The sequence below is a fragment of the Mastacembelus armatus genome, chromosome 4 (genome assembly GCF_900324485.2).
Source record: "Mastacembelus armatus chromosome 4, fMasArm1.2, whole genome shotgun sequence".
NCBI lineage: Eukaryota > Metazoa > Chordata > Actinopteri > Synbranchiformes > Mastacembelidae > Mastacembelus > Mastacembelus armatus.
Window position 1 is genome coordinate 1,111,324 of NC_046636.1, and position 26,682 is coordinate 1,138,005.

Here is a 26,682-nt window from a genome sequence, read left to right on the forward strand (position 1 = left end):
TTTTATTATTTATTCATGGTCCACAACAACTTTAACCAGTAACAGAAAGTGTACTGAGAAATATGAAAACCCTGTAAGTAGTCCTACATCTGTGACACATTAAACACTAAATACACTTTGACTACAATAATAATCCTTCCAGTTATTTGATATATTACCACAGAAGAAGTGTGTTTCATATTTCAGCAGGACAGCCGCGCTCCACGCACATCAAGGACAAGATAATGAATTTAGAAAAACTGCAGCAGACTCTTTAACATTTGTTCATATTTAAAACACATTTTTCAAGACAAGACAATAAAGGCTGTTAACATTTCATCTTAAATTACATTCACATAAAGAAACACGACTGATCCTAATCCAGTGCTAGGGTTTCCTACAGTGCACCGCAGTGTTTTCAGTTAAGAGTCAATGTGTGTGCAAAAGCAAAACAAGAAAACAGCCACTTTTCACTTTACAGCCCATCATTTTCTAATTATTTTCTAAAGTCACTCCTGAAAAGAACTGAGACAAAGGAGTGAGGCCATTCTTAGTTTCCAATTCGATTTGTTTTTGATGAACGAACCTGCTAAGCTGCCATGCATCTACTTTAATATGCTCCAAATTACATTAGAAATGAAACAAAGTTTACCACCTGAACAGTCTACAGTTTATTATTATTATAATAAAGGCCAAAGGACATAGTCATTTTCAGCAGACGTCCTAGGAAGCAATTAGAAAACACTGACTTATGTCACCAACACACAGTGTCCTGCTCTCATCTCAGGTGGAAGTCAGAGGTCATTCTGATGGTAGAGATCACCACACTTCCCCAGATCAATGTCTGAGGTCAGAGGTGAAAACAGCGTTTAGGTTTCAGACAACGAGCTGCCTCCACACTCCACAGAATATTCTCTGTTAAAGGACACGGCAGGAGACGTCCTCTGGTTTTTTTACAGTTAAATCTCAGGTGGAGCCAAACTAACAGTGATGGTATCCCAGCAGGTCCTGATTCCTGTGCCCAGAAACTAAAACCATCAGTGAGACATCACCAGCACTAATGTCCCACGTACAGTGTCCTGCTGCCAACATGACTCACTACAGACCAAAGGTAGATTCATCCACCACTGAAAATAGTCCCCAACTAATGACCTGTTTCCTCCAGTTTGTTTAATGAAAACCTACAGTGAGCAGCTGCTTCAGGAAATTACTGAACCTATTTTAAATCAAACTATATTTGTGATTTGCACCTTCTGAAAGAGACCAACACAGTCAGTTTGGCTCTGCACATGGAATTTGCAAGAAAAATACAGAATAACACCAGATTTTCTTTCAAAACCTACTTCTGTGGTTTGCTTTTTGCCTAGAATAATAATAGTGAGTCATTACATTAGGCAGCCTGTGGTCAAATAGGAACATTCAGTTAAATTAAATCAGATTATTCTTAACACGAGTCAACATTACCCTTTGCTATTATTTACAAAATGTTCTGATTGGATTTAAAGGCTTTTGTCAACATATAAGGTTTGAGGTTTGCAGCACTACATATATTAATCTATATTAATAAGCCACATATTTTCATTTAGAGTATTTAGTAGGATTTTGCATTCTTAAGACAAGAAAATAAATATCTGTAAAGTCTTCAGCTGGGTGAGATCCTTCCACTTGCTCCCAGCACATATGATATCAGGAAAACATGCCGCATTCACTGGATCAATAAGACCGTTAGAGGCAGGTTTACCGAGAGGCAGTGGTGTAGTTGCTGAAGAAATCTTCATAGGGCCGGAAACCGTAGGCACTGAGTGTTACGTCCTCCTGGTCAGGCACACTGGGAGGGCAAGAGAGGAGAGACGGGAAATGTAAACAACAAACTACCTTACCTCATAACATAAAAACAATCTCTGATAATGGCACAATTTCATGTTTTTAAACCCTCGATTTGAATTAGTGGACATACAAGACCAAGACGCTTCAGTATTCAGAGACTAGAGGATGTTTGCTTAAAGCTGTGAAAAGCAATTTTATTATTCACCATATGTTGTGTGACAAAGATAAAATAAAAAATATATAAACAGGATTCTTAAAAACAGGTTCTGATCAAGATCATATTGCAGAGTTTTGTAATTTCATAGATACAGTTTATGATTGTAGGAACATCTGACATCAGATCCATTCTAGACAGCAATGTTTCTCCAGCTTCATGTCAACAGTTTGGCCTTTTCCCTGTTTCAACATAATACCCCTGTGCACAAATCCAGATCCTTACAGAGAAGGCTCGCCCAGGTTGGTCTGGATGAACCCCCTCCAACACCTATGGGATGAACTGGAACAGTGACTGAACCAGACCTGATCACCCAGCCAGTGGTGAGGCTCCGCTGCTGACTGGGAGCAAATCCCTGCACCAGGTTCAACACCTGAAGCAACGACTGAAACCAGCTCATCACATAATCACCTGCTACATACGGAGGGAAAGACTGGCGGTCAATATAATGTGATGTGCAACCACACATTTAACTGTATAACAACACACCACTAGGTGGAGCTCTGACACCAGACATCGCTTGAGGAAACCCCCCACCCCAGGGTCAGACCAATCCCTCATAGCACTGGACAGAAAAAGAAAAGAGTTTGTTCAGCCCATAAAAACTTAATGTAATATTCATCTGCCCTGATGCAGGTGTTGGACATTCACAGTGAGTCTGAGTTACTGACTGCTAATGGCTGCAGGGGTAAACATCAGAGCAGCCAAGCCATAAAACACACAGAGATGTCAAAACACAACGTGGTGACGAAGGTGAAGGCTGACGGCCAAACCTGGAGGACCTGGCTGCCCTCAGCCCGGCAACAGGGGCCTGTTGAGGGGGCCGATAAAAGGCCTGTATCTCCACCGTACACATCAGTTACTATGGGGATGTGGACACAGAGGGAGGGGGCTGATTTCTTGCTCCATCTTCTGACCAGCTGCTGGGAGCTTGTGTCTGGTTCTGGGGTCACGGGGACGAGCTCGGCCACCTCGTCAGGACAGTGCGGCTGATGGATAAACTGGACTCTGATGGATGATACCACGCCCCACAGATTAGGGGTGGGGGGGGGGGGGTTGTGCTGCGCGGCCTGCCGTCCTCTCCCAGCCTTTTAAAATACGAGCTGTTTGCTTTGCCCCTGCAAGCGCCTATAATGACGTGTTGTTTTTAGCCAAATCACTTCCAGCGATCAGTTACACAGCTTGCAGCATATCCCAACCCCCCCCCCCCACCCACCTCGTCTCCTCCTCCTCCGTTTTGCATTTGCCCCCTGCCACCCCTCCCAGCCCACCACCATCTCCTCTCCGGGCAAAAATATGTCTTTTTCCTCTCCGCACGCTACGGCTGTCAGGGGGGATTTGAGAGGCAGGCTAAAGGAGGAGGAACACTGGAGCTCTGAGTCACACCATCCGCCCGCCTGCTTGTCTGCCTGTTTCTGTGGCTGGCTGGCTGGCTGGTTACAACCCCGCCTGCACTTCCAGGATCTGTGCAGGACCTGATGAATGCTGAGGCACAGTCATTGTCCTGACACACACACACGTTTTCTCCAGGTAGTGGCCGGGAGAGAAAAAATGCCCTGCAGAGATCAGGGCCACTGGTTGTGTTTCTCAGTGAGTCATGTGCTAATGATTTTTGACTGATTGTTTGGTCCATAAAAGAGAGTGAACAAAGGCCCATCAGAACTGACCTTTGAGGACCCTGTGGCTGTGGTAGAGTCCATGTCCCAGGCCGCATATGTCCACAGGTTGTCACCAGCTGACATTTGAGTCATTTCATAGAAAAACTATTTCCTGTAACTGGTGCATGTCTTTTTGTTTCTGTCCAGCTAATCATCTGCATCTCTTCAGGTTTAACCCTTAGTGAGTGTCTGCACGGCCAGGTTAGCAACCAAAAATCACTGTCACGTTGACGACTGATATTTCAGCTCGTTTCCCACATGGATTCAGACCTGGACATACAGAACACAGAGGATACTAACAAGACAAATGGGGATGTGTGCTGGGAAACCTCTGCTGTTCCAGGTCATTGTTCCAGGACATGTCTGAAATATTTCTTAAAGTCCAGCAGGTCTGGACTGCAGAGAAGTCTCTGAGCTGCTGTCAGCGGTTATATTTCTCATTATGGACCATGGAAATCGACCGGTCTGCCACCTCATTCACTTTATCTGTCAATAAAATGAGGAGCGGGCAGGTGGGGGTCAATAAGACAAAGGGGTCCAGTGTTGCCACAAATGTTGATCTGGTCCCAGAGGAGCAGCTGCAGGAGCTTCAGGCTGAGCAGCGGGGACGCGTCCCATCCCACAGAGAACACTCCTCGGTAGTGAACAGGAAGGGGAATTGGGCCTTTTTCCTCATTCAGAGTGACCCTGTGGTCGTCTCTTTCAGGGCCCTGACCTGGTCCTGCTTTGATCCTTCCCTGCTGTCAGTGCTCAGGTTACAGAACCTGGTTCCCCATCTCCATGTCTCACCTGATCGTCACATCCTGACAGCCTCGATTCTCCGGTCTGTCTGTTGGACACCTCTCTAACCGACTACCTGACGTCACTTCTCTCCAACCTCAGTGCACAAAACCGTACATTTGATCAGAGCAGGAGACACGCCTCACCGATTAGGTCGATGCCAAAATGTCTAGCAATTAGTCCCCCGGCACTAAAAGCACAGACAGACTAACAGAAATACATGACATCACAACAGAAGAGAAGTCAACAGTGTCAAACTACACTACACACTTCGGTAAAACTGTGAAAACATTAACCCTCCATTAAGAACTGCTGCATTCACTTCAGCTAATACACTGAAAACTGCTGCCATTTGTCTGGAAAACCAGGACAATCCAAAACTATCAGTCCAATAAGTCCCAACATCAGCATAAAGCAACTTTAACCGCATAATAACTTTAACCGAATTTGATGTCTCATAAAATGTGTATTTCTGAATCACCAACCTTTTGCTGCTGGTGTATATGTTGATACTGATGAGGCCGATGTATCAGGATCTCACTGATGTCTACACAAATACCAGTCAATGCACAGTATTAAGTCCATCTCAAAAAGGCCCCATTCACACCATGTTTCACACATAATTTCAAAGAAGAGACTGAGCTGGCTTTGATTATTGTGTTAACCTGGATCACTCAGAGCACAGCGGCCAAATTAAAACAGTCTCTCAGACGCCAATTCCCCCCGCGCTCGCAGTGTATTTAAAAGGTATCAGTTACAAAGGCGAGAGAGAGAGAGAGGGCGAGTGACAGAAAGAGAAAAGAAGCAGAGCGAAAACAGACAAAGAAATGAGCGAAGGGAACACAGATCGGGATTTCTTTCTAAGTCGCTGCCCTCTGGTCGGGCTGACTGTGTCAGGGATTCAGCCACTCGCGGTCGGCAGCCAAGCTAAACATTCCAGCTGGTGAGTGGGGAGAAAGACCATCGCCACAAGCTTTAATCGCACGCAAGCAGAGGTTTGATAATAAATAAGACAAATTACTCCCAATAATCTCTGTATTTCCTCAGCTATTCGTCATCTCAGCAGCATATCGATTTAGCTGCTGCTTGATACTGAGGCTAAAAACAGACACAGTAGAAACTCAAATTCTGTTGTAGTGATAACAGGACTGATTTCTAATTCCCAGGCTTCAGTTTCAGGTTTCACACTGGAATGTCAGAGGTGGAATGGGACTAAAGCAGCTGACATGCTGCTGGAGGGAGACTGTACGAGAGAGAACACGGAGACAGTGAGACAGTCGGAGAGTGTTTGCTCTCAAAGCTGGAGTATTGCTGTTGAGGGTGGAGCAATGCCTTGTGGGACTGGCGGGGGCTGTTGACTCAGGCTCGGCCCGGTTCAATAACACAGATCAGCGAATAGTGATTCGGAATAACAACAAATGGAGAACAGCGCTGGCTGGTGGACGAGCAGAGCTGAAGGTAAACACAGTTCAGTGTTTCCGCTCTGCCACAGCCGCCGGCTCTGGACGAAGACAGCCTGACCTGCTGACAGCCGCCATCACATACGCACATTTACAGTCGTGTGTTTGCACTGCCTGCATGGTTGGGCCTCAGGTAGCTGCTTTGGACTTGGCCCCTGAAGCCCAGAGGCTTGTGAACACTTAATTCAAACACAACAGTGACAACATGATATATTGTTGAGGCGTTGGCCGCTGGTGGTCAGATATAAACCAGCTACTGCAATTATTATTTAGGCCTTTTCCCCATTTCCCTTTTAGAGTATTTGCATAGTTAGATTGTTTATGATGCATGTGAATGAATTATTTGTGTTTGCAAAGCAGCAGCCTGAGCTTCCACATAAAGAGCATTAAGTCATTTTGATTAAATAAACTTACTGAACCTTCCAACCATTGTTTTTTTTTTTTTTTGTTTTTTTTTTTAAAATCAGCAAAGAGCATCAAAACATTTTCTAATTATTTTTAGACAGTGCTGAGACTGGGAAGCAACATCTTTGGCAGCTAGAGCTAATGAAGAACCTGTTACTCAGCCAAAGACTGTTGGTTGAAGATAGAACCGTCCTGTATGTTGTGGTATTACGGTTAAATAAACTGCTGTGTTTCTGTATTTGTATCTAATTTTACACATTGGAGGCTAAACCTAAACAGATCTAATAACATTGATCGACAGCATTGATCATGGCTCAGTACCTGTATCCAGTCTGTCCCAGCTCTCGGCTCTGGAAGTCCATGCAGAACTCGGGGCTGATGGCACCGTCTACGGAGATGATCCCATCTGGAAGGAGAGAAACAAACACACAGTTTTTCTTACGATCAAGCAAAACCCAAGAATTTACATGTCGAGTGAAACACACTGTGCTGCCCTGAAAAATGAAGTGGAATAATGCCTTTAATAAATCAGAATAAAATAAAAACCTTAATCCACAAAACATTAGTATCACCCAGACCCCATGGGTCTTTAAAGCCCTCAGCACCTGGGCTGTAGAACAGGTCCGGTCTCTCCAGTAGGTCTCTGTTCCCAAAGGATTCCCCGTCCTCCCCGTACAGGAAGGGCTCTCCTGTTTCATCCATCTGACGATTCTCCACCATCTCCAGCCACTGGCCATTGTACCAGCGGAACTTCTCAGTCCGGATCTTGTTTCTCCACTCCTCGTCACATTCCTGGAGCGGTGAGGAGGAACAACCAGAGAAATGTATCTGCAGATCAGTGCTAAAACATTCAGCAGGTAACAGCAGAGCTCAGGCTCAGTGTGGTGAATGTCATTACACAGAGTAGGGAAAACTACTGGGAACTGACGAGCACCATAAACCCTGGAAGTTGGTATGAAAAAAAAAAAAAAAGAACAAAATATATTTTCAGTGTGGTTTGGAAACACCTCAGCTTTTCCAATGTGACAGAAATAGTTAGATGTGAGGATTGTCCATTGAAAGTGACTCAGTGTCTCTGGTCTTCTGGTCTGATTGTAAGAAGCGTCTGTCTGAGGTGGCAGGAGGAAACATTCTCTCTTCCTACTGCAGGGAAGGAAAAAGTGACACTTGGAGAATAACAGGAAAACTGTGTGTGTCTGTGTGTTATCTCCATCTTCTTCACTACAGCTAATAAAAACCTTCGCCCAGCAGGCTCGGTCGCTCGCGTGCGTAGCTCGGCGGAGGACGACCAGGAGGGTTGTGTTTTCCTTTCCCTGCAGAGGCTGAAAGGGGGAGCGATAAAGGTGGCCTTTGAGACTTCGACGGCCCGGCCCGAAAGATTAATCATTCAGATGCAAAGCAGAGCCCCGGAGGTCCTGACAGCCACCCGAGGCCAAGGGCTTAAACGGGCCTATTGACCCTCCTCCACCAGCTCCCTGCTGGAGTCGCACTCACGTCCTGTCACTGAACTGATTCACCAGCACCTGAAACAGCATCATGACTCAGGTGTTGACTGAGCCATTAGGCTCTTAAATGTCTTTGAACCTGACTAATCAGTTATTAGCAGCTGAGCTCATTACTGAATGAGCTCATCACAGCAGGGGTGAGGAGATGCATTACAGTGGTGATGGTGCTTTCAACATACCTCTCTGGAAACACAGCCAGGCTAAGAATAGCGCTGTGAATTAGGTCTCTGTCCCAGCTGGAGGACCTACAAACCTTCTCGTGAAGCCACGTGTGTGTTTGTACATGAGCAGGGCCACAGTGATCAAAGGCGAACCTTTCAGGACTGCTCAGTTATGGCGTGTGCTGCCAAAAGGATCCTGCACAGCTAAGGAGTAATGATTGTGTGTGTTTGCGTCCACAGCTCTGCTTTCTCTCCCACTCTGCCGACCAGCTGCTGACACATTCCAGAGCCCGCCGGCCGCTTTCATGTGGTTCACAGCTTAATAGGTCTCACTGATAATTTCAATGAAACACTTCCTTTGCCGTGCTACTCTGCCTGGTTATAATCTTCAGCTAATTATGCTGATCTGAGGTCTGGCAGTGATCACACACTGACCACACCTGTCAGTCACAAGGTGAGTCAGGAATTCATCGGTTAGTTAAACGCCGGCGTCAAATTCGACTAGAGCAGATGAAGAGACAGGAAGGGTCGTTGACTGCACGAGACAATCATGTGCTGACTGAAAGAAAGATCTACATTTATAGTTTCAATGGAAACAACAATGAGCTGGGTGAGAACACAAATGCTCTGAATCTGTGTGTTTGCTAATAGACAGGTTCTACTGAAGGTTTATCTATCTCACGTTCTCACTGAATGACTTGCAGAGAGAGACTACAAACAAAAAGCCTGCTGTTTAAGATTTCCAAAGTTGGATTACCAACCAGACGAAGCAGGCAATTACACTTAGGATCTAGACACCCATATTCCAATATCATCATCTTTCTTCAGTATTTCATTCCCTCTTAGCCCCTTAACTCCTACAGCTGGTTGAGAACATCAATAATTAACTGATCACAACAAAACAGATTCTCTGGGCGAAGCTGTCTCCAAGTGAAATGCTGGACACTCACAGCGATGATGTCCAGCGTGTTGTCGCAGACTTTGCGGATCTCTGCGTTGTTATCGTGCATCAGGTCGATGAGGTAAGCAGGAGCCTCTGGGATTGTGGGTCAAGGGATTTAAATGCAGCATCAATCATTTTCTTGTTGTGCAGGTGAAAGGGGACTCAGAGACTGACACAGGTGCCCTGTGGCTGAGGGAACAGCTTTCTATATTTTCAGGAGTGTGTAAACCAAAAACCCCCGTTACAGTCCTCACACAGAAAAAACATCAGAGCTAACTGACTGTAATTTGACACAAGCTGCCAACAACCACAACTAAGTAAAATTACAGGCAGCTCATAAACGAACCCAGAGGGTTTCAGAAAAACCAATGGAGGGGCGACGGTGTTGGCACGATAAGAACATGCACTAAAGACTGAACAGCACAGTTTCACTGTGACTGTACTAAAAGCTGCTCACACAAACACTTTATGTCTCATCTCACAGCAGCGAAGCGTCGACGTTAGAAAGGAGCAAAAGGATACGTGTGTCTTTGATGATAACGTCCCTTGTAGCTTCGTGAAAAACCATCTGGTAGAAAACATAGAGAATCTGACACACAAACTCATCGTCCTCCTGCTTGGCTGAGACGGAAACAGGAAGAAGGAAAATATGCGGATAAGACATCCCAGAAGATTTTATACAACTGTTTTTCACAGGCTGAGAAGAACAAACAAACTGATCAACACAATCACTTATAATCAGTTCACTCTTTACTATAAATACACAATTTGGGTCATGCTGAACCGACCACGAACCATACTCGACCCTCTGCTTCACAAAGCTTGTAAACCAGCTGAAGTGCAGCATGTTGTTCTCACCGTTAAGCAGAACGATGAGGGCAGGAATGATGCCGGACTTGGCCAGCATGGCTGCACACGAGTCATCCGTGGACACAGTGCCGATCATAATCACCACCTCCAGGATGAGGTCATCCTCAGCAGAACCTGACATCAGGGAAAAGAGCAAGTCGAGTGGATGAATATGAGCAGAACAGAGAGCTGAGCCAGGGAGAACATGCACGTTCAGGGTAAACATCTGCATGGTCCTCAACACCTGTAAGACTTCACTCTCTTGACCTCTATGTCTTAATACCACTGCATACATAAAGCTCTTACTCATTTGTACTGGATGATATGTATTTTATTTTTAAGGATTCGTAGTGGCTCATTTCATAATCAATGAGTGGCTCACATGAAAGCCAATGACGCCATGGGTATCATCTCAATACGTTTTATTACTGGCTAAAGGTGGAGTATCAAAAACAGTTACCGAAGGAAGGAACTGCTCTTTGCATGTTCACTTTTACTCCTCAAAGATAAACATATTAGAAAAGGTGTTTTGGCATTGGAGCTGAAAGTCTTTCACTGCACTTTGAATTCAGCTTAGATAAAGACAAAAAGGAAGAGCCAGGGTTAGGAGGTCAGGGGTCATCAGTGGGTGAAGATAAAGTCCAGACCCTAATGACTGCTCTGTCTTCATATTGTGCATGTCCACTGACATTTCACTGATAGTTAGAGAAAGTAGTGAGAGGTTAAGACAGGGCAGGGCAGAGACCTGATCTTTGGGTTTAAAGAGACAGATGAGAAAACTCTGGCAGGCTTATCCTGCATTTCTGACCCTGTGTCTTCTAATAAGGAATTTCACGGTTTTAAAAGATACTGTTGACTATTGGAAATAAAAGCTGGTACCTGGTTTGAGTCGGTTCTTCAGGTAGGGCACTAGGTTGTACTCTTTGAGCACCAGCTCCCAGTCCAAGTCAGGGATGGTCAGGTTGGCCAACGTACCCAGACACTCGATCACAAACTCCTCGGCTTCCTGCTCACTGATCTGAGCCGCCAGGTCTCCGACGTGGTCCTACCAGCAGACAGGGGACCGAGTGTGGATTAGACAGAGAGACTGTTCAATAGCAATAAAAGCTGATGTTCCCTGACAGGCCTGTGCCCTGATGATGTCCACATTTTGGTAAACCTATAGTGATGCTGCATTAGCTGCTACCAGCTCCTGTTTGCACTGCAACCACTGCACTGAACGTGATAACTGTAAGGGAAGATGTGAAACTGTAAAGGTGGTCTGTTATATGATTCCCAAGCATTTGCTATTAATAGACTAAGATGGACTGGTTCCATCGGTTTGTGTAGTTTAAGATGTTCTGTGTTCAGAATAATAAATACAACAATCAGAAACTATAACAAAAATGCTGAAGGTATTCTCTGGAAACCAGAAGTGTTTTATGTTTTGGTTCTGGTTTAAATACTGACCAGAAAGAGACTCTTGGTGGGTCCATTGTGCTGAGAAAGGTTCCTGATCATCTTCATCACCAGAACATCCTTCAGTTTCACAGCACGCTTCATCAGCATCTTCAGACCAGTGCCTAGGCAATAGGCAGGAAGATATAAAGGTCAGAAGGTTGGATCAAAATGTCTGTGTCCATATCTGTGTCTTCGCCTGGTGTTTGTACCTTCACACATGACCTGGGCGTTACTCTTGTTAGCAGCCAGGTTGATGCACAGGGAGATGAGCTCAACATCAATCTTCTCCTCGCCACGGTCAAACACCATCTTCATCAGCTGTCAACCAGAGGATCGAATGTAGTTAACCAGTTCATTCCTCACTGACACTGAAGCTAAACTACTGCACAAGACGTGTCAGCTCATCCTATTAGAAAAACATCATCATCATCATCATCGTATCAACGTGTTTACGTTTGACGTTTGTCCTCGTCCATCCTGTTCATGGATCAATTCAAACTAACCTCTCCATGGCAGTAAGAAGGTAACCTGTGTTCATGTGACCAACGTGTCACCTTAGGAACTTCGTTTGGTCAAATTTAAGTTTTTGTCCAAATAAAAGAACAATTCATATGTTTCGACATACTGTCATATGTGTCATGCAGAAGAAAGTAATAAAGAGAAAGAGTGGGAGAGATAAAGGGAAACGTCATTCCCTAACCCCCGGTGCTCCCACCTCCTCCTCCCTCCCTGTCTGTGCGTCTCCCTTGTGCTGATTTAACATTAAACAGGAAAAGCTTAGAGCTGGTGGTGGTGGGGGGCAGAGGTGCACTGCTTCCCTGTGAGGACTCAGGAATCAGAGAGAGGAAAAGAAAGCCTGGGCTGGGCCTGGGTTAGGTATCACATACCAGGGGCCCTGGGCCCCAAATCAGCCCCGTCTAGACTCTCTGGCACCTGCCTCTACTTATTTACCACAGACATCCACCGGAGGCCCCATCAGTGCCACAGCAGCACACTGCAACACAGCACCTCCACCTCTATAACCGCTCCTCCCTCACCGCTCTGGAAGCACCAAACTGTGACCCCATTAAAAGGTGGAGAAGGGGAAAGGGGCAGGTCAGTCACTAGCCTGAGAAAGTGATTAAAGAGAGGTCTTCAAAGTACAGCATAGGTGAGAGAGTGAAGGTAAAGCAGCTTGTGAAGGATGCGTTTTTACAAACAGCACAGATGCAGGGACGTGTAGGAGGAGATAAGAGGTCAGGGAAATGTGGGTGGATAAAGGAAATAAAATGAGACGTCTCAGAAAGTGTGAATATGCTGCACAGGCCTATTCTGCAAAGATCTCCATCAACACTAACACCAAAGTGTTAATTACAGCAAACATCTGTTGGACAAACAGTCTCTGCTGCTGAAACCTTTACTCTTTAGCACGGACGAACCCCTAATTCAGTTTTACAGAGTTTCTGTTGTCATCACACTGAGCATAAAATAATTTCTCTCTTTGCTACAGCCTCAGTCAGAGCGTGGCAGTCGAAAGTTGGCTTCTTAATCATAATGCCACAGCCTCTCATTTTGAGTGAGAAGGCATAGATCATCCTTTTCCCAAAGCTTTGGTTTGCTGTTGACACTAAAACACAAACCCATGATTATTCATATGAATCCACTCTGGACACTTCTCCTAAAACTCAGTGTTTCCGTTATGAAAAGCTGATTTAGTGTGAACAAACAGGCTACATGGAGAGGAGAGGTACAGCTCTACGTTTACGACGTAGATGGACAACATTAGAGAAATGAAGGGAGCAGAGAGCAGTGAGGAGAGAGTGAGCAGGCCCAGGGGCAGGGTCAGAGGTCATATCCTGGTCATGCTGTTAGCCTGTGTCCTTTCTAACACAGGAGACACTGATTTTCAGATCTGCTGCTGACGTGACCTCCTGAACAAACAGCCGACCCCCTGACCACATCTGGCCAGCATTTACACCCAATCTCAACAAACAAACACAATGCACATTCAGCTAATCACTGATGATGACTGACCCGGTCAACTCAATCAAGAGAGAACTCGGCAAAAAAAGTTACGACTGAAAGCTGAAAGCAAGCAGCCTGAGGAGGTGAAGGCATTAGGTGTAAAACGACTTTTCTGTTTCAGTTTCGGTGCTCATGTCCCACTTCAGCACAGATAATCAAGATGTTACTATGTGGAAGAACTAATAATGCTGCAGGGATGTTTTCTGGACTCAGTGGAAAGTAAAGGAGAAAAAACAGAGTTGTCATCGCAGTGAACATGAAGACTGAGCAGAAGTCCTCTGGTGGTTTTGGTTCCAGATGTGGTTTGTGTCTCGCTCTTTTTCTCATGCATTATTCCCAAGTCCCGTTAGCTGCTGATGCTAATGTGTCTGTCTTGGTCTGCTGGCGGCGTACATTAGCCAGCCTTACCTGCGGTATGCAGTCTGTGTCGGCAAACATGGACTTGAATCTGTCGTCCATGCTGATGTGGTACAGAATGCACATGCTGAGCTGTCTCTGGCCGTCGTCAGCTGCAACATAAACAGAAGAGGAGGTGGGAAATCAATGGATGAATGACTGGTTGTGCTGTAACACACTCTAGGACGCCAGTGGCCACATCTGGGACAGCTGTGTGTTTTCTGAAAATATTAATGGGCTGAATGGCCTTTTTAACAGCGGTTGCTGATGGAGGTCCGTTGGCAGAGGTGCAGGATCAGCACCAGTCGACTGCAGTTTGTCTCGGCAGCTTAGCAGACAAGGAACAACATTTGTAGGTTAAACATGGAACTGAACCAGGCTGAAGACACAAAGATGCAGTTTACACACAACTAAATATTGTCACATAATTTAGGGATAAGTTTGCTGCTTTTTCCTCACATTGTATTCCTCTATAGCTCTCCATTATTAAAACTTTTTATTTACCATGAACAAACAGTAGTTTCTTTCCACTGCAACACACACACGCACACACTTCGATCGAGTTCTGCTCACCCAGTTACCAAAGCACCAAATGTGGATTGATCCGCCACTAAAAATTGTCCCCAGTTATTGAAATACTTCCTAAAAACCAAACAATATATTTAAGACACGTTTTTAACGACTTGGATCTTCGGTAAGAACCAGAGTGGTTGAGGCTGAGAGCCACAGACAGACCAGGGAAGTCCAACAGTATTGAGAGATTAACTAATTCATTCCTGGTTTGGGACTGCAAATGGGATTTGCTGACAGTCAAACATTCAGAAACATCTCGTTCTCCCACTGGAATGGTGTTCATGTCCAGTTTATGCTCTGGTTTGGTCACCACCGGAGCAAAAATATCTGGTTGTTTAGTAGCAGGCGGGGAGTGTGCAGTGGGTGTTACTGAAGCTGGTTCAAATAAAAACTGCAGCTGGAAACACCAACACTGCACCAGGCAGCAAATGTGATGTAAAACCGGAAGTTGAAGCTTAAACGAGGATTAAAAACGTGACCCGAGCTGAGGTGGGGTGGTGACTGTTCGTCTTTCACATGACATAATTTAACCCATGTTTAATATTAAAATGCAGATTAAGGTAACCTTAAATATTAATATATTATTGTGCTGTTAGCAGAACAGACTAAATCCTCTTCTGTAGTGGAGCCAGAAATTTCACCATCTACTTAGAGAAATGCTAAAGGAAGAAAATGTTTAGTGTAACTTAAGATTTGTCCATTGAAATGAGCTCCCTTACAAAACACTACCATAACTCCCAGGTACTGCAGTATTTAGAGCTTATACAGCTCCAGCTGCAGCAAGCTAGAGATAAAGACAGAATGGAGTGAGTGTTACAACGTTAGTGAGCCCAGGACCCTTATGAGTTTGACCTGTGACCACAGCTGGGGGGGCTGGAGGACTGGAGGAGGAGCCAGCCAGGAAGAATTAATGGAGTTCGGCCTGGACTTTAACCCAGGACTGTTTATTAAGTGAAGTGTTAAGAGAAGACATCAATGGACCAGGACTAAGCAGACCTCCTGTAATGCCCACAGCCTCCAAAGCCCCAAACCAGTTCAGGTAAAACTGGAGCCAACCATGTTCGGTCACGGCCCATCCAGGGAGCTTTATCGGGGACTATCAGATCCAGATGTTCTCAGTGAACCTCTAGAATCACAGGAGGGAGAGAGGGCCGAGGAGAGACGGCTTCTAGCTTTAATTAGGAAAACAGGAGGAAGCATCAATTTTACTGCCTTTAATAAGTTAAAGCTACATTGCTCCGGCCGTGCAGCCTGCGATTGGCCAGAACATGTGCTTCTCATTAGCAATCCTCTCCCTCAACCAGTACTGTAAAGTGCACATGAAACAACCAAACACACACACACACTCAGCTCCTCCAGACCTGCCGGGCTCCCTCACTCTGCTGGTAGGAACATGGAAGATCCTTTACGGGCGAAGAGAGAGATGCCATTAAATGTTCAAAAACGCTAGTAGGGTTGGGGCAGCACAGAGGAAAAAAAAGTGTGTGTGTGTGTGTGTGTGTGGGAGGGGTGGGGGGGGTTAAGAATTAACTAGACTGTTCATGGGCAGTTAGTGGAAGAGCTAAACTCTTGCCTAATTTAAAACTGCCTAACCTTCGTGAAATTGCACCCACACACATTAAGAGGCGCCTGGGCTCGGTTTGTGGACAGCACTCCTCCATTGTCACTACATTTTCTGAACAGATAAACAAGCTGGGTTTGGTCTTCTAGACATCACGCACAACATAACAGGGTAAAATGCTTTTAAAAGGGTCGCCACCCCCACACAAGTCTCCTGATTCGACCTGGCAATCTAACAAATGTCAACACACACCATCCAACAGAAGGTTGTGACGAGCAGCAATGATGGAAATAAGGCTGCAACTATTAATGATTGATTAATGATGAGTTAAAATAAATCTAGTTCACATCAACACTGGCACCAGGTTTGAAGGCTATGAAGAATCACATGCAAAGTCTCAGTTCACTAGTTTTCCTACAACATGGACAACATGTCTACTACAGCAGATCCTGCACCACTTTGTCACCTAAACATTTCCCTACAAACACAAACCAGACAAACTAATTTTACCAACATTACAGAAGTAATATCAACTAAAAATAATCAAATCGATCAATTATTTGTGTTTAAGACATGATCAGAACTGTTAAGGACCCACAGCACCGTTATTCCAATGTTATGTTTAAAACTGTGGTCATGTGGAACATCATTGTACTTTGATTTGTAGTGTTGGTGCAGCACATCTTAAGGATATGCTCACGCTGGCAGGGTTGCTTGATACCTTAAAGTGCTGGTTTTTAAAATGACCTTTTATTGACTAGCTTACTGACAAATTCTGTGTACACTAGCTGTAACACACTGAAGACGCAGATGTCAGAGAAGAACGGTCAGCTGGATCGACGGGGAGGCAACGGTGAAGTCGAGGCACCCGCTCCACTTTCATCTTATCATCGGGGTCGTGACCTGGGGTCAGGTCTGGATGGAGAGAGTGGAGGCTGACAGATCTGCCTCTTCCCTGTCTTCTCTCCTCAGAGATAAGAGCAGAGTGCTCGTGCAGAGTGTGTCAGTTGAAAGGAGGACAGCTGGCAGCCAGAGCGGATGATTAACGACACCTCAGCTCACATAAAGAGCGAATTCCACACAGACGCAAACACACAAATACAGGCAAATTCAACCATGTCAGACCCATGAGCAGGCGTGATATTTCAGTGTTAACTTATATTATGTGTGCGCCTCACTTCCTGACCGAGCAACTCCCACCCCCCACTTCCCAAATAACAGCCTTGGCTAAATCTCTGAAGACCCCTCCACCTCTCCTACAAAAACAACATTTGTGCAGAGGCTCTGGCATGTTATTCTAACAAATATATTATATTAATTATGCGTGGTTACCCGAGCCTCCCTCTGAGAGGCTTCAAAAGCCCGTCAGAGATGCTGCTGACCATGTCACATGACCCGGCGGACGAGACGACGCTCCAATCGCACGCTTCAGAGCTTACAGGAAGTCACTTCTCTAATGGTCACCAGAGGCGGCGTTGTGTCTGGGTGATGTGTGAAAGCTGCACATACACCTCGGTAATAACAAATTAGAGGACGAGCGTTTCTCACGACATGTCTGTTTCAATGAAAACCTGATGGAACGGTTCTCCTGACCCAGAGGCAAATACAGACACACAAACACAATGAAACATTATAAACATATCTGCAGGAGGAAACACAACCATAAACAGCGGCAAAGCTCATACACGATCAGTACCAAGCCGCCGGGCAGATTTACCGAGCAGCGAGGAGAGTTTGGGAACGAAGCTGGCCCGGACCATCTGGCTGCGAAGCGACGTGTCGAAGGAGAGGTTGAGCAGCAGGCGTAAGGTGGTGCTCAGCAGCTCCTCGTGCTCGCAGGGAACCAGCTGAGCCAACTTCTCCACAGCTAATGTTTCAGCCTGTAGACAACACAGATGGCCTCATTTTTTAACCGCTCAACATGAAGAGTGGGACGATCTCTGATAAAACAAACAATATACAGGATACCAAACATGTGCTTAATCACAAAGGAATATTGACTATTTTGTTAAAAATCTGCTTTTTGCTGGCATTAAAAGCCAACTGAATGCCTGTGTTGTTTTAAATGAAGACAAGATGATGGTCTATTCCTGTTCTCTCTCTCCCACCATCTCCAACAATCAATGTCAAAGTGTTTCTCAAACTTATTCCTAAGAAAAACACCAGAAATTTCTACTTTTTTTGTTCTACTTCAGAAAACAATACAGGAAAAAACATGCAATTTAACTTCAAGTCCTGAGGCCAAACGTCAGCACTGTCTCTGGTTAAGTATTTATAGCTTTAACATACAACATGAACTGTAACACTTGCACCACATATATCCTGTAGTACCTCATGTATTATCGTGCCTTCAGTAGTTTAAGAATAAAATGGAAAAATCTGATAAACGTTGTTGCACTAACTCACATCTTGTTGGTTGTAGTCCAAGAGTATTTAGTGGTCTGCGATCCGTCTCGTAATGATGTGGTTGGATTTGGTGTTTATTGGTCATTCACTGCAGATAAAATGTAGCTAATGGCTCACTGACGTGTAAAGCATCTTCTCCTGACATTAATGTTGCTGCACATGGTTTCTTAGAAACGTTAAATAAATACACTGTGATGTAAATGGATTTTATTTTGTTTTCATAAAACTATTTGGGGCCTTGAAAACACAGTGATGAACAGAAAATTAACTTGATGTTATTTTCCAGAAATAAATGAGATCTGGGCAGTAACTACGTTACCTAAACACAGTCATTATGTGCCAAGTGATAAAATGACAACACTCCCAGCATTCACCTTTGGAAGCCGGGCGTTCACAGGACCCGCAGGCAGGTGGAGGTGTTGAGCTGATGACACCAAACGCAAACACATGACTGCTGACTCTGTGCAGGGACCCGGCCTGTGATGTGTGAAGCGTTTTTAGTTTGCAGGCACATGCTGTCGCTGCGACTGTGCTCATCAGTCCAATGCTGCCTGCCTCCCCTGTGGTCTCCCTGCAGCCACACATCATGGTGACGCAACCTGCTCCCAGTTAAAACGCACTCACTGCTACTGTGTGCAGAACCAGCTCCAGTCACACCATCACAAACCAGACCCTGAGCAGCGTAATCAGCTGCAGCTTGTGTCAATTACCACTGACATTCCCCTTCTATTAGTGACAGCAGCAGCAAAAACGCATCACACTGTGTTCGAGTCTTATCTGATTAGGGGAAAGTCACAACATGTTTGCTGAGTAAACAAAACCTGATGGCACTCTGTGTCATTACAGTGTGTGAACAGTCCTTTTTAATTAATTTAACAGTCGTCTCCTTGAACTGAAACCCTTTGTGGAAAGTGAAAAACTCATCTGAGTCAAAGTGTGGAAACGGCCATTTCCCTGCTGGACATTTCTCCAGTGGGCATAACCCCCTGAAGCTTCTTTACTCTGAATCAAAGATACAGTGAAGGGGAAACAAGGAGACAAAACCAGTTCCTAACAGGGTCTGGCTTTGATAAAGACCCACAGACAGAATGAGATTGGAACCAGGTGGGGCTGGATTAGGCAAAGTTGGGGTGGTGAGGTTCCTATACGAGCGCTGTGGGACACGTGGCCAAGAGTGGACCCTCTAAGCATTTTTTAAATTGAAACTCGATAAGCGTGGTTTCAACTGGCATTTCTACAGAGTAGCAGCTATTTGTCAAACGGACCTTTGGAGGGTTTTACTACCAAATTAACAATCTGTTCCCTTTAAACACGACTAAGTTTAAATGTCAAAAAACAATGATATTAACACATTAATGAAAAATGGCCCAATTACACATTTTTATTCTTATATATGTTTAGATTTAAAACTGGACAGCTCAACATTAGACCCATAACTTACGTGAGAGTTAAAGAAATAAACGTGACACCCAACAGCCTCCACAGGGATTTGCTCCCATGCAGACACAGGAGCCTTAGTGAGGCCTGGCTTACAGTCGGCATTCGAGTCGATCATCTTCATACTAACTTCTGATTTGCAAAACACTAGGGGAGGCTACTAAAGCTCTCATGTCCTGCATTTGTGCAGCACTAATGTTTAGATGACCAGCACAACTAAGGGACGTGGACACGTGGAGCCATCATGCGCACACAGTTACCTAACTGTGTGCTAACAGGTGTCAGTCAATTCAGTTATTTAGATTCAAGAAAAAACGGGGGAAGGAAAGAGGAATCAAAGAAACATTTAGTGTAACTCCTCTCCCTTTCACTTCACCCTTTGCTGTCTCACCATGTCGTTCTTGTTCTCCAGAAAGATGGACAGCTTCTTGAGGAAGGAGACGACCATCAGCAGCAGATCCCCGTCCTCCCGGTCAAGCAGCCGAACCAACATATGGACGATGTTTCTGTTCCTCATCTTCAGCTCAGTGCGAGTGTCTTCAGCCAGGTTCAGCAGCAAACACAGAGCGACTGCAGGGTCACACATGACACACACATCGGTCACTTAACTGGACAATTCAGTCGTTACTGTGCTGGTATTTTAATATTTTGTGTTGAACTTCTCATACATTTCTGTTCCCTCTGGTGATTTTGACTGTGACCTGATTTTCCAGAAAATGCACTTTAATCACGACACAAATCTCACACACAATCCCAGCCCTACATGGTGTCATGACGAGTTGCGGGTTAACGTCTACATCCTCAGATGTCTGATTGGAAAGCTGAGCGTACCCCTGAGAAGCTGCTCCTGCTTGATCAGAAGGCTCTGGTATTTTCTCAACGATTTCTCATGTTCTTTCTTCAGATTTTGGTTCTCAGATAATTCTTCATGTGAAATCAGTCAAGGAACTCAAATTTACCATGCTTTTCTGATTTTCCATCAACAAACACACGTAATACCCTTAACATCCTCTCCTTTACATAGAAGGAATAAATTCCCCTTCAGTCAGATGAAAGGATATAGGCCTTCTTCTTCTTCTGCAGCTCGTCTTGCCAGAGGTCATACCTCTTCAGCTCATGCTCGATGATGTTCATACACAGGGCCCCAATCTTGAAATGTGTGACCAGGCCATGAAACTGGGAGAAACTAGAGAAGAAAATTAGGAGAGAGAGAGAGAGAGAGAGAGAGAGAGAGAGAACATAGTTCCATTTATCCAAAAGTGGATTTCTAGAACTGAAATCATATTTGGGACTCCAGCTGTGAGCTGTCATTAAAATGACCCAATCCATCAGCCCTGAAGTAGTTTACAAAGTAAACTGTCAAAGTCGAAACACATTCAGTCAAACAGTATGTCCTGCTTGACTTATAATCAGCCCAACCTGAACCATTTCACAATCCAAATAACATAACACGGAGATGGAGATGAGCCAAGAATGACGATCAGTTTTCAGACGAACACGTCCTCTCGCTGCCTAAACCAGCTCTGACAGACATTTATGTATTATTCTAGCGAGGGCTAATTTTAGTGTTTCCGATTCCCCAGTTGGAGAGTGAAACTTCAGTACGAGGTACGCTGCCAAAGGTGGAGGACTACCGTAAGAGAGGGAGTGCAGTGAAAACAGAAGATACCAAAGGCACCTGACTGTAACGGACAGACAGCCGACACTTTTAAAACTGAAATCTAGACGTGCTCCACACAAGGAGGCAAAATGTTTTGACTGCCTTTACCTGAACTGGTCATGTGCCTCCAAAATAAAAGACTATGCACAACTTGCCAAAAGTATGTGGACAGAGCTTTGATGACTGTTTGGACTGAAACACTTGCTCCTGGTTTGCACTCTTTGGTTCCACTGAAGGGTCAATTTTAATGTTACAACAAACAGCTGCACTTTAGACAACTGTTACTGCTGTTTCTTTTATTTTGTCCACAAAATCCATATCAATTAGGCTCAATCAGAAACATCTCTCTATATATAATGCAGTACCGTTATAGAAATTGTGGGAATGAAGCCCCAAAACAGCTCGGGCCCCGTTTATACTTCAGTCACTCCCTCTATATGCAGATGTGATCACTGGTTTGACCTGCATGTCCATCTTTGTGCTGCACACACATGAAAACTATAAATGAAACTTGAGTCCTTAAAAACTGTGCTATTAGTGCCAATGGAACAAAAAGTGGATTAGCAGATTATGCTGTTATGCTACAAAACCACGGGCACCTTAAAAACCACTGGACACTGTAACTTTAGAACAAGAGACAAATTCTTCAGGCCTTTGCATGAACTAAGAGTCTCCTGGTTTACCTGGAGAAGCAGAAGAAGACGTAAATGATTGTTGTTGCCAGGTCCACACTCTGCTTCCAGTCCTCCCTCAGGACTCTGGCCAGGGCTCCAAGGACTGTCTCTGACCATGGGAACACAAACCAGGAAAGAAAGAAAGAAAGAAAGACACACACACACACACACACACACACACACACACACACACACACACACACACACACACACACACACACACACACACACACACACACACACACACACACACACACACACACACACACACACACACACACACACACACACACACACACACACACACACACACACACACACACACACAAAAGAGGAGTCAGGACATCCAAGAGCAAAGAGCCTGTGTGCGAAAGTCAATCAGAGTCAGGCCGAGCAGAGACGAGTGCAGCTGGAGGTTAGTTCATGAAGCGTGCGGGAATGCGATGAGGTCGGCGGCTCCTGGGGATTCTGAACTATGGGTGCTTCTCATCATAAAGACGTGCGTCCCAGGCTTCGTCTCCTCTTTCCACACTGACCCCACGGCCTCTCGGTTCACACGCACACTCGGCTCTTATCAACAGAGGACCGCTTGATGCGGCGCGACAGACAGAGTGAGCCGACGATGCTTTATGACAGAAACAAATGAAACTGCTCCATCTCCTGAAGTCTGCAGAGGATGATGGCTCCGTGCTGTTGTTGAAGAAACAGCTTCATTGTCATGGAAGGGAGCAGAACTGGATATGAGCTGTGTTTTCATTCCATGTCAGTGAAGACAGAGCGGACAAGCTGATAAAAGTCAGCAGATTCTACACTGCAGCAGTTTTAAGCTGCCAATCTACCGATTTTCATCCAAACAGAGAAAAGTTGAGTAGTTACAATACTGTTGAGATTTGCATTTAGAAAATCAGTTGATTTCCAGGAAATAAAAGAGTTCCAAGTATGGCTACATTCACTTTACGTGCTACAGAAGATGGATGTTTCAGCAGACGTGTGAACAAACCAAACCAGATGTTCTCAGATCAGATCTGGGCCACTTGCATATGTGGTCCCAGATCCGATTCCTATCCAATCTGTGAGTGTGCGAGGATCAGAACCCATGTGTCTTTTTTTACATGTCTCACTCCTCTGTTCAAACAAAGTGAACCAAAAGAGACTCCACATGTGAAAAGACGAGCAACTATCAGTACCTGACACTAACTTTGTGCTCTCTCTATCTCTGCACCTTTTGCAGGTGTCACTGGTCCTGGAGCTGTATATTGCTGATGTGCCGTTATTGGCCCCACCAAACTGAGCCTGGTTCTACTGGAGGTTTCTTCCATTAAAGGGAGTTTTTCCTCTCCACTGTCACCAAGTGCTGCTCATAAGGGATTTGATGGGTTTTTCTCCATAATGCTGTAAGGTCTTGACCTTACTATGTAAAGGACCGTTAGATTTGGCATTAAGTAAATAAAATTGAATTTAATAACAATTAAAAACATCAGAAAACACTTCAGGAGTTCATTTGTAGTATGAGTTGGAAAGATATCAATGGTAGCAGGAAAAACGTCAACATATTGTCAGATTTCTACTGTGTTTCTTTAGAAGTTCCATGTTTTCTCTGTAATTCGACCCAACTAACCTTGTGGTCAAAGGACTAACTGCTAACCACTAAGAGAACAAGGTACCATTCTGTATGAGTTCCTCCAGGTTGTCTGGGTTTCGAGCCAGCTGGAAGATGAGTGTGGCTCCTCTGATCTTATCCTGGATGTCCTCATACAGTAACTCGATATACTCATCGATGCTGCCGATGCTCGCCTCCTCGTCGAGCTGGAGGAACAACGGTAAAGCTCAGTGTCAAGATGGGGAAACTTCGTCAGTCCGAATGCTGTACAGCCATTACTGGGACTCAGGACTTATTACAGGGCTGTTGTATTCTGCTGCATTAGTTTAATCTGCTGTACCTAATAAACCGAGTAAAACCACACGTCTCTCAGTTCATACCTCCACTCCTGTGTAAGGCTTGAAGTCACGAGGTGAGATGTGTTTCTTCTCTTGGTTGTCTGTGAAGGACAAGACTGAGCATCACAAAGAGGCTTCTGATGATACATTAATTAGAAACCCATCACTGCTGTTTGGAATTCACAAAGGACTACTCTGTACCATTTGACTGTTTGCGGTTTTGCAGGTAGAAGAGGAGCTGCTCCACCTCGCGGAGTTTAGACGGATGAATCAACCGACATTCTTCCACCACTTTCCGAGCCAAAGAGGAAGTGTCTGTGTTTGCATTTAAGCTCCTCAGGCGAACACTGAGGGCAGCATGTACACACAAACAAAAAACAGAAAAACATGAGCTCCAGGTTTTCAGACACTGGATCAGAACACCAAACTCACACCATGGGATTTTGGTTATCATGCTACCATAACTTGGTTAAAAAGGTTATCTTTCTCATCCTAAGGGAGTTAAAAACATCTACACTGCTGTGAAGTTTATTTACAGTACTGGAGTCTATTCTAAAATCCTGTATTTCTAGACCAAATGCTTTTCTTACATTTTCTGACACTCTTTGCGTTCTCCGACCATAGGGTCCCCCAGCTCCCCCAGGATAGTTGCCTCCACCTCATAATGAACAACAAGGGCTTTCTCTGTGGGGTGGACGTCCAGAGAACAGACCTTCACTCTCCTGTGGGCCACACGGACAGAAAATAAGCACAAACTCAAAGATGTGAATCCAAAAACAGGTCTTCTGATCTCCCATTTGCCCAGACCACATGCTTTAATGTCTGGGGATGTTTCGTGGTCTGGGCTGGGCCCACTGTTGCACACTGCATGAAACCTCTTCCAGGTTCTGTATATATGCTTGCACCAGACACTAAGACAAATTCCTAGTGCTGTAAAGTGTTCTTTGCTGTACCTGGCAATAAAACTGATTCTGAGGTTCTAGTTTGTGGCTGTTTGATCATGACAACACCCTGAGCACAAAACCAGCTCCATGAAGAAATGGCTTCCTGTTTATTAGAGCAGATCTGACAGACATAAAACCAGTTCACCCCCTGACCTCCCTCAAATACCGTCTAAGAAGCAGGTAACATGATCATGTGATCACAGGGTCACATGATCTGAAACGTTCATGAATTTATAATTTTACTCATAATTCGTGTTATTGTCTTTAAATCATCACTGACCAGCTTTGACTTAAAGAGTGTGTGTCGTTATTTCTCTTCTTTGACACAAACAGCTGTCCTTTGGTAACAAATTAACAGATCGATTTATTGATTCACTGATTGATATTGTGAAGCTATAATAAAATAAATGACATTCTGGATTATTGTTCGAGGTGAGATGCGGGATTCAACGGCTCCAAAAACCCATTACAGGATATAACGCTAATCTGATTTTTTAACAACAACTCGGGGACAAATAACTAAATAAAAACATCTACTAAGCCTAAAAACTCCGCTAACACGCAGTAAAGGTTGTTTTTAGCCAAATTTACCGACAGGAACACGATGACAAACGGATTATTAGACGATATCAGCGGTTCTGACGTTTGTTGTTTGTATCAAATCACGACCGAACCGCGGCCCGTTAGCTACAGGTGCAGCGATGCTAACGTTAGCTACAGGTGAATGCTAACGTTAGCATCGGTCTGAGCAGATGTCTCTCGTTGTTCCTGCGGAAATAAAATCATTCATCATAAATTCTGCTCGGTTTTATTTGCACCTTCTCGTTTAAATGACCCGTCGAGGGATTCGGGACCAGCCGAGCATCTCGCCGGTGTCTGTTTATGGACCGGATAGCTAACGCTAACTCACCGTGACAAACCCGGTAAAGCGGCTCTCGAGCCAGCAGCGGTTACCTTTTCAGATACCGGGGGTCTCCGGGCTTCAGACCGTCCATCCTACAGAAGAAACAACAAACTCATCGGGTTTATCTGCTGCCACACGGTGACACGGGCCGGATGTTGTTTATCTCCCGTTGCCGTGGAGGCTCCTCAGCCTGCAGGGCGGACTGCTGCCCCCTGCAGGGCGGGAGGACGAATAGCTTCCTCACACTGGGAGAATCACAAATTAACTGACATTATTGTCTGACTGTGAACGCACCAGCATACTATTGATAGGCTAATCGATCGGTTCAGCAAAAACGGCCTTATTATCAATACAGAAATCAGAGCTCATATGAAATTTTTTACGTAAAAGTGCAAATACCTTCAAATTCTACTTTTAGGTAGACTACAGTACTTGCATAAATGTACTGAGTTCCTTTCCAGCACTTTCAGCCAGATTGTTGTTGTGTTTGTTATTGATGAGGTTCTGCAGTACTGCCTGGTCTAACAGACTCCACTCAGAATTTCTTCTGAGGATCAATTTCCAACAAACCTCTTTCTCACAATCTAACCAAGCTTGCGTCTCTTCTGACTGTGCATGTGGACAATACCATCTGCACCCTAATGTGTGATTTAGACCTAACCAGCTGAAGAATTATTTTACCCATCAGTTTATTTTGCTGCTTTGACATCAGATAAGATCTGTAGTGTCATGCCTGTCTGGTACATCGAAAGGAGGATGTGTTTTGTGTTGCGTCAGTTGTGTGTCTGACTGAATTTCAGTGTAAAAGTGGTGAATTTAAGCAGCTGGACAACGAATAAAGAAACATTCAAAACCAAACTCTTCAACTATGAAATGCATGTTCAGCTAATACTGACATTACAAATGTAAAGTTGTGCTTTCGTTGTGTGTGCAGGTGTGATGGATGACGTGGCTACAGGGTGAA

The 26,682-nt window shown here is 44.7% G+C and overlaps 1 protein-coding gene across 1 annotated transcript; it reads right to left on the reverse strand.

Annotated features, from left to right (window-relative positions):
- Nucleotides 1-564: 564 nt before the first annotated feature.
- On the reverse strand, nucleotides 565-25,893 carry LOC113139667 (kinesin-associated protein 3-like). Its single transcript, XM_026323017.1, has 20 exons — nucleotides 25,769-25,893; nucleotides 24,461-24,592; nucleotides 24,072-24,217; nucleotides 23,913-23,971; nucleotides 23,597-23,738; nucleotides 21,942-22,041; nucleotides 20,660-20,784; nucleotides 20,430-20,528; nucleotides 19,990-20,168; nucleotides 17,473-17,635; nucleotides 13,634-13,734; nucleotides 11,431-11,539; nucleotides 11,231-11,343; nucleotides 10,661-10,826; nucleotides 9,791-9,916; nucleotides 9,455-9,553; nucleotides 8,940-9,025; nucleotides 6,929-7,115; nucleotides 6,645-6,729; nucleotides 565-1,807 (listed from the first exon to the last, which is right to left on the reverse strand). Exons 1-20 carry the CDS (start codon nucleotides 25,807-25,809, stop codon nucleotides 1,717-1,719), a joined length of 2,349 nt encoding a protein of 782 aa, XP_026178802.1. The 5' UTR covers nucleotides 25,810-25,893; the 3' UTR covers nucleotides 565-1,716.
- Nucleotides 25,894-26,682: the final 789 nt, after the last annotated feature.

Coding starts and splice junctions, on each gene's coding strand:
- LOC113139667 (XM_026323017.1), bottom strand. CDS start 25,809: ATGGACGGTCTGAAGCCCGGAGACCCCCGGTATCTGAAAAG. Junction 11,344..11,430: donor CGCCCAGGTCATGTGTGAAG/GTACAAACACCA, acceptor CCTATTGCCTAG/GCACTGGTCTGAAGATGCTG. Junction 7,116..8,939: donor ACACGCTGGACATCATCGCT/GTGAGTGTCCAG, acceptor TCACCGCTCCAG/GAATGTGACGAGGAGTGGAG.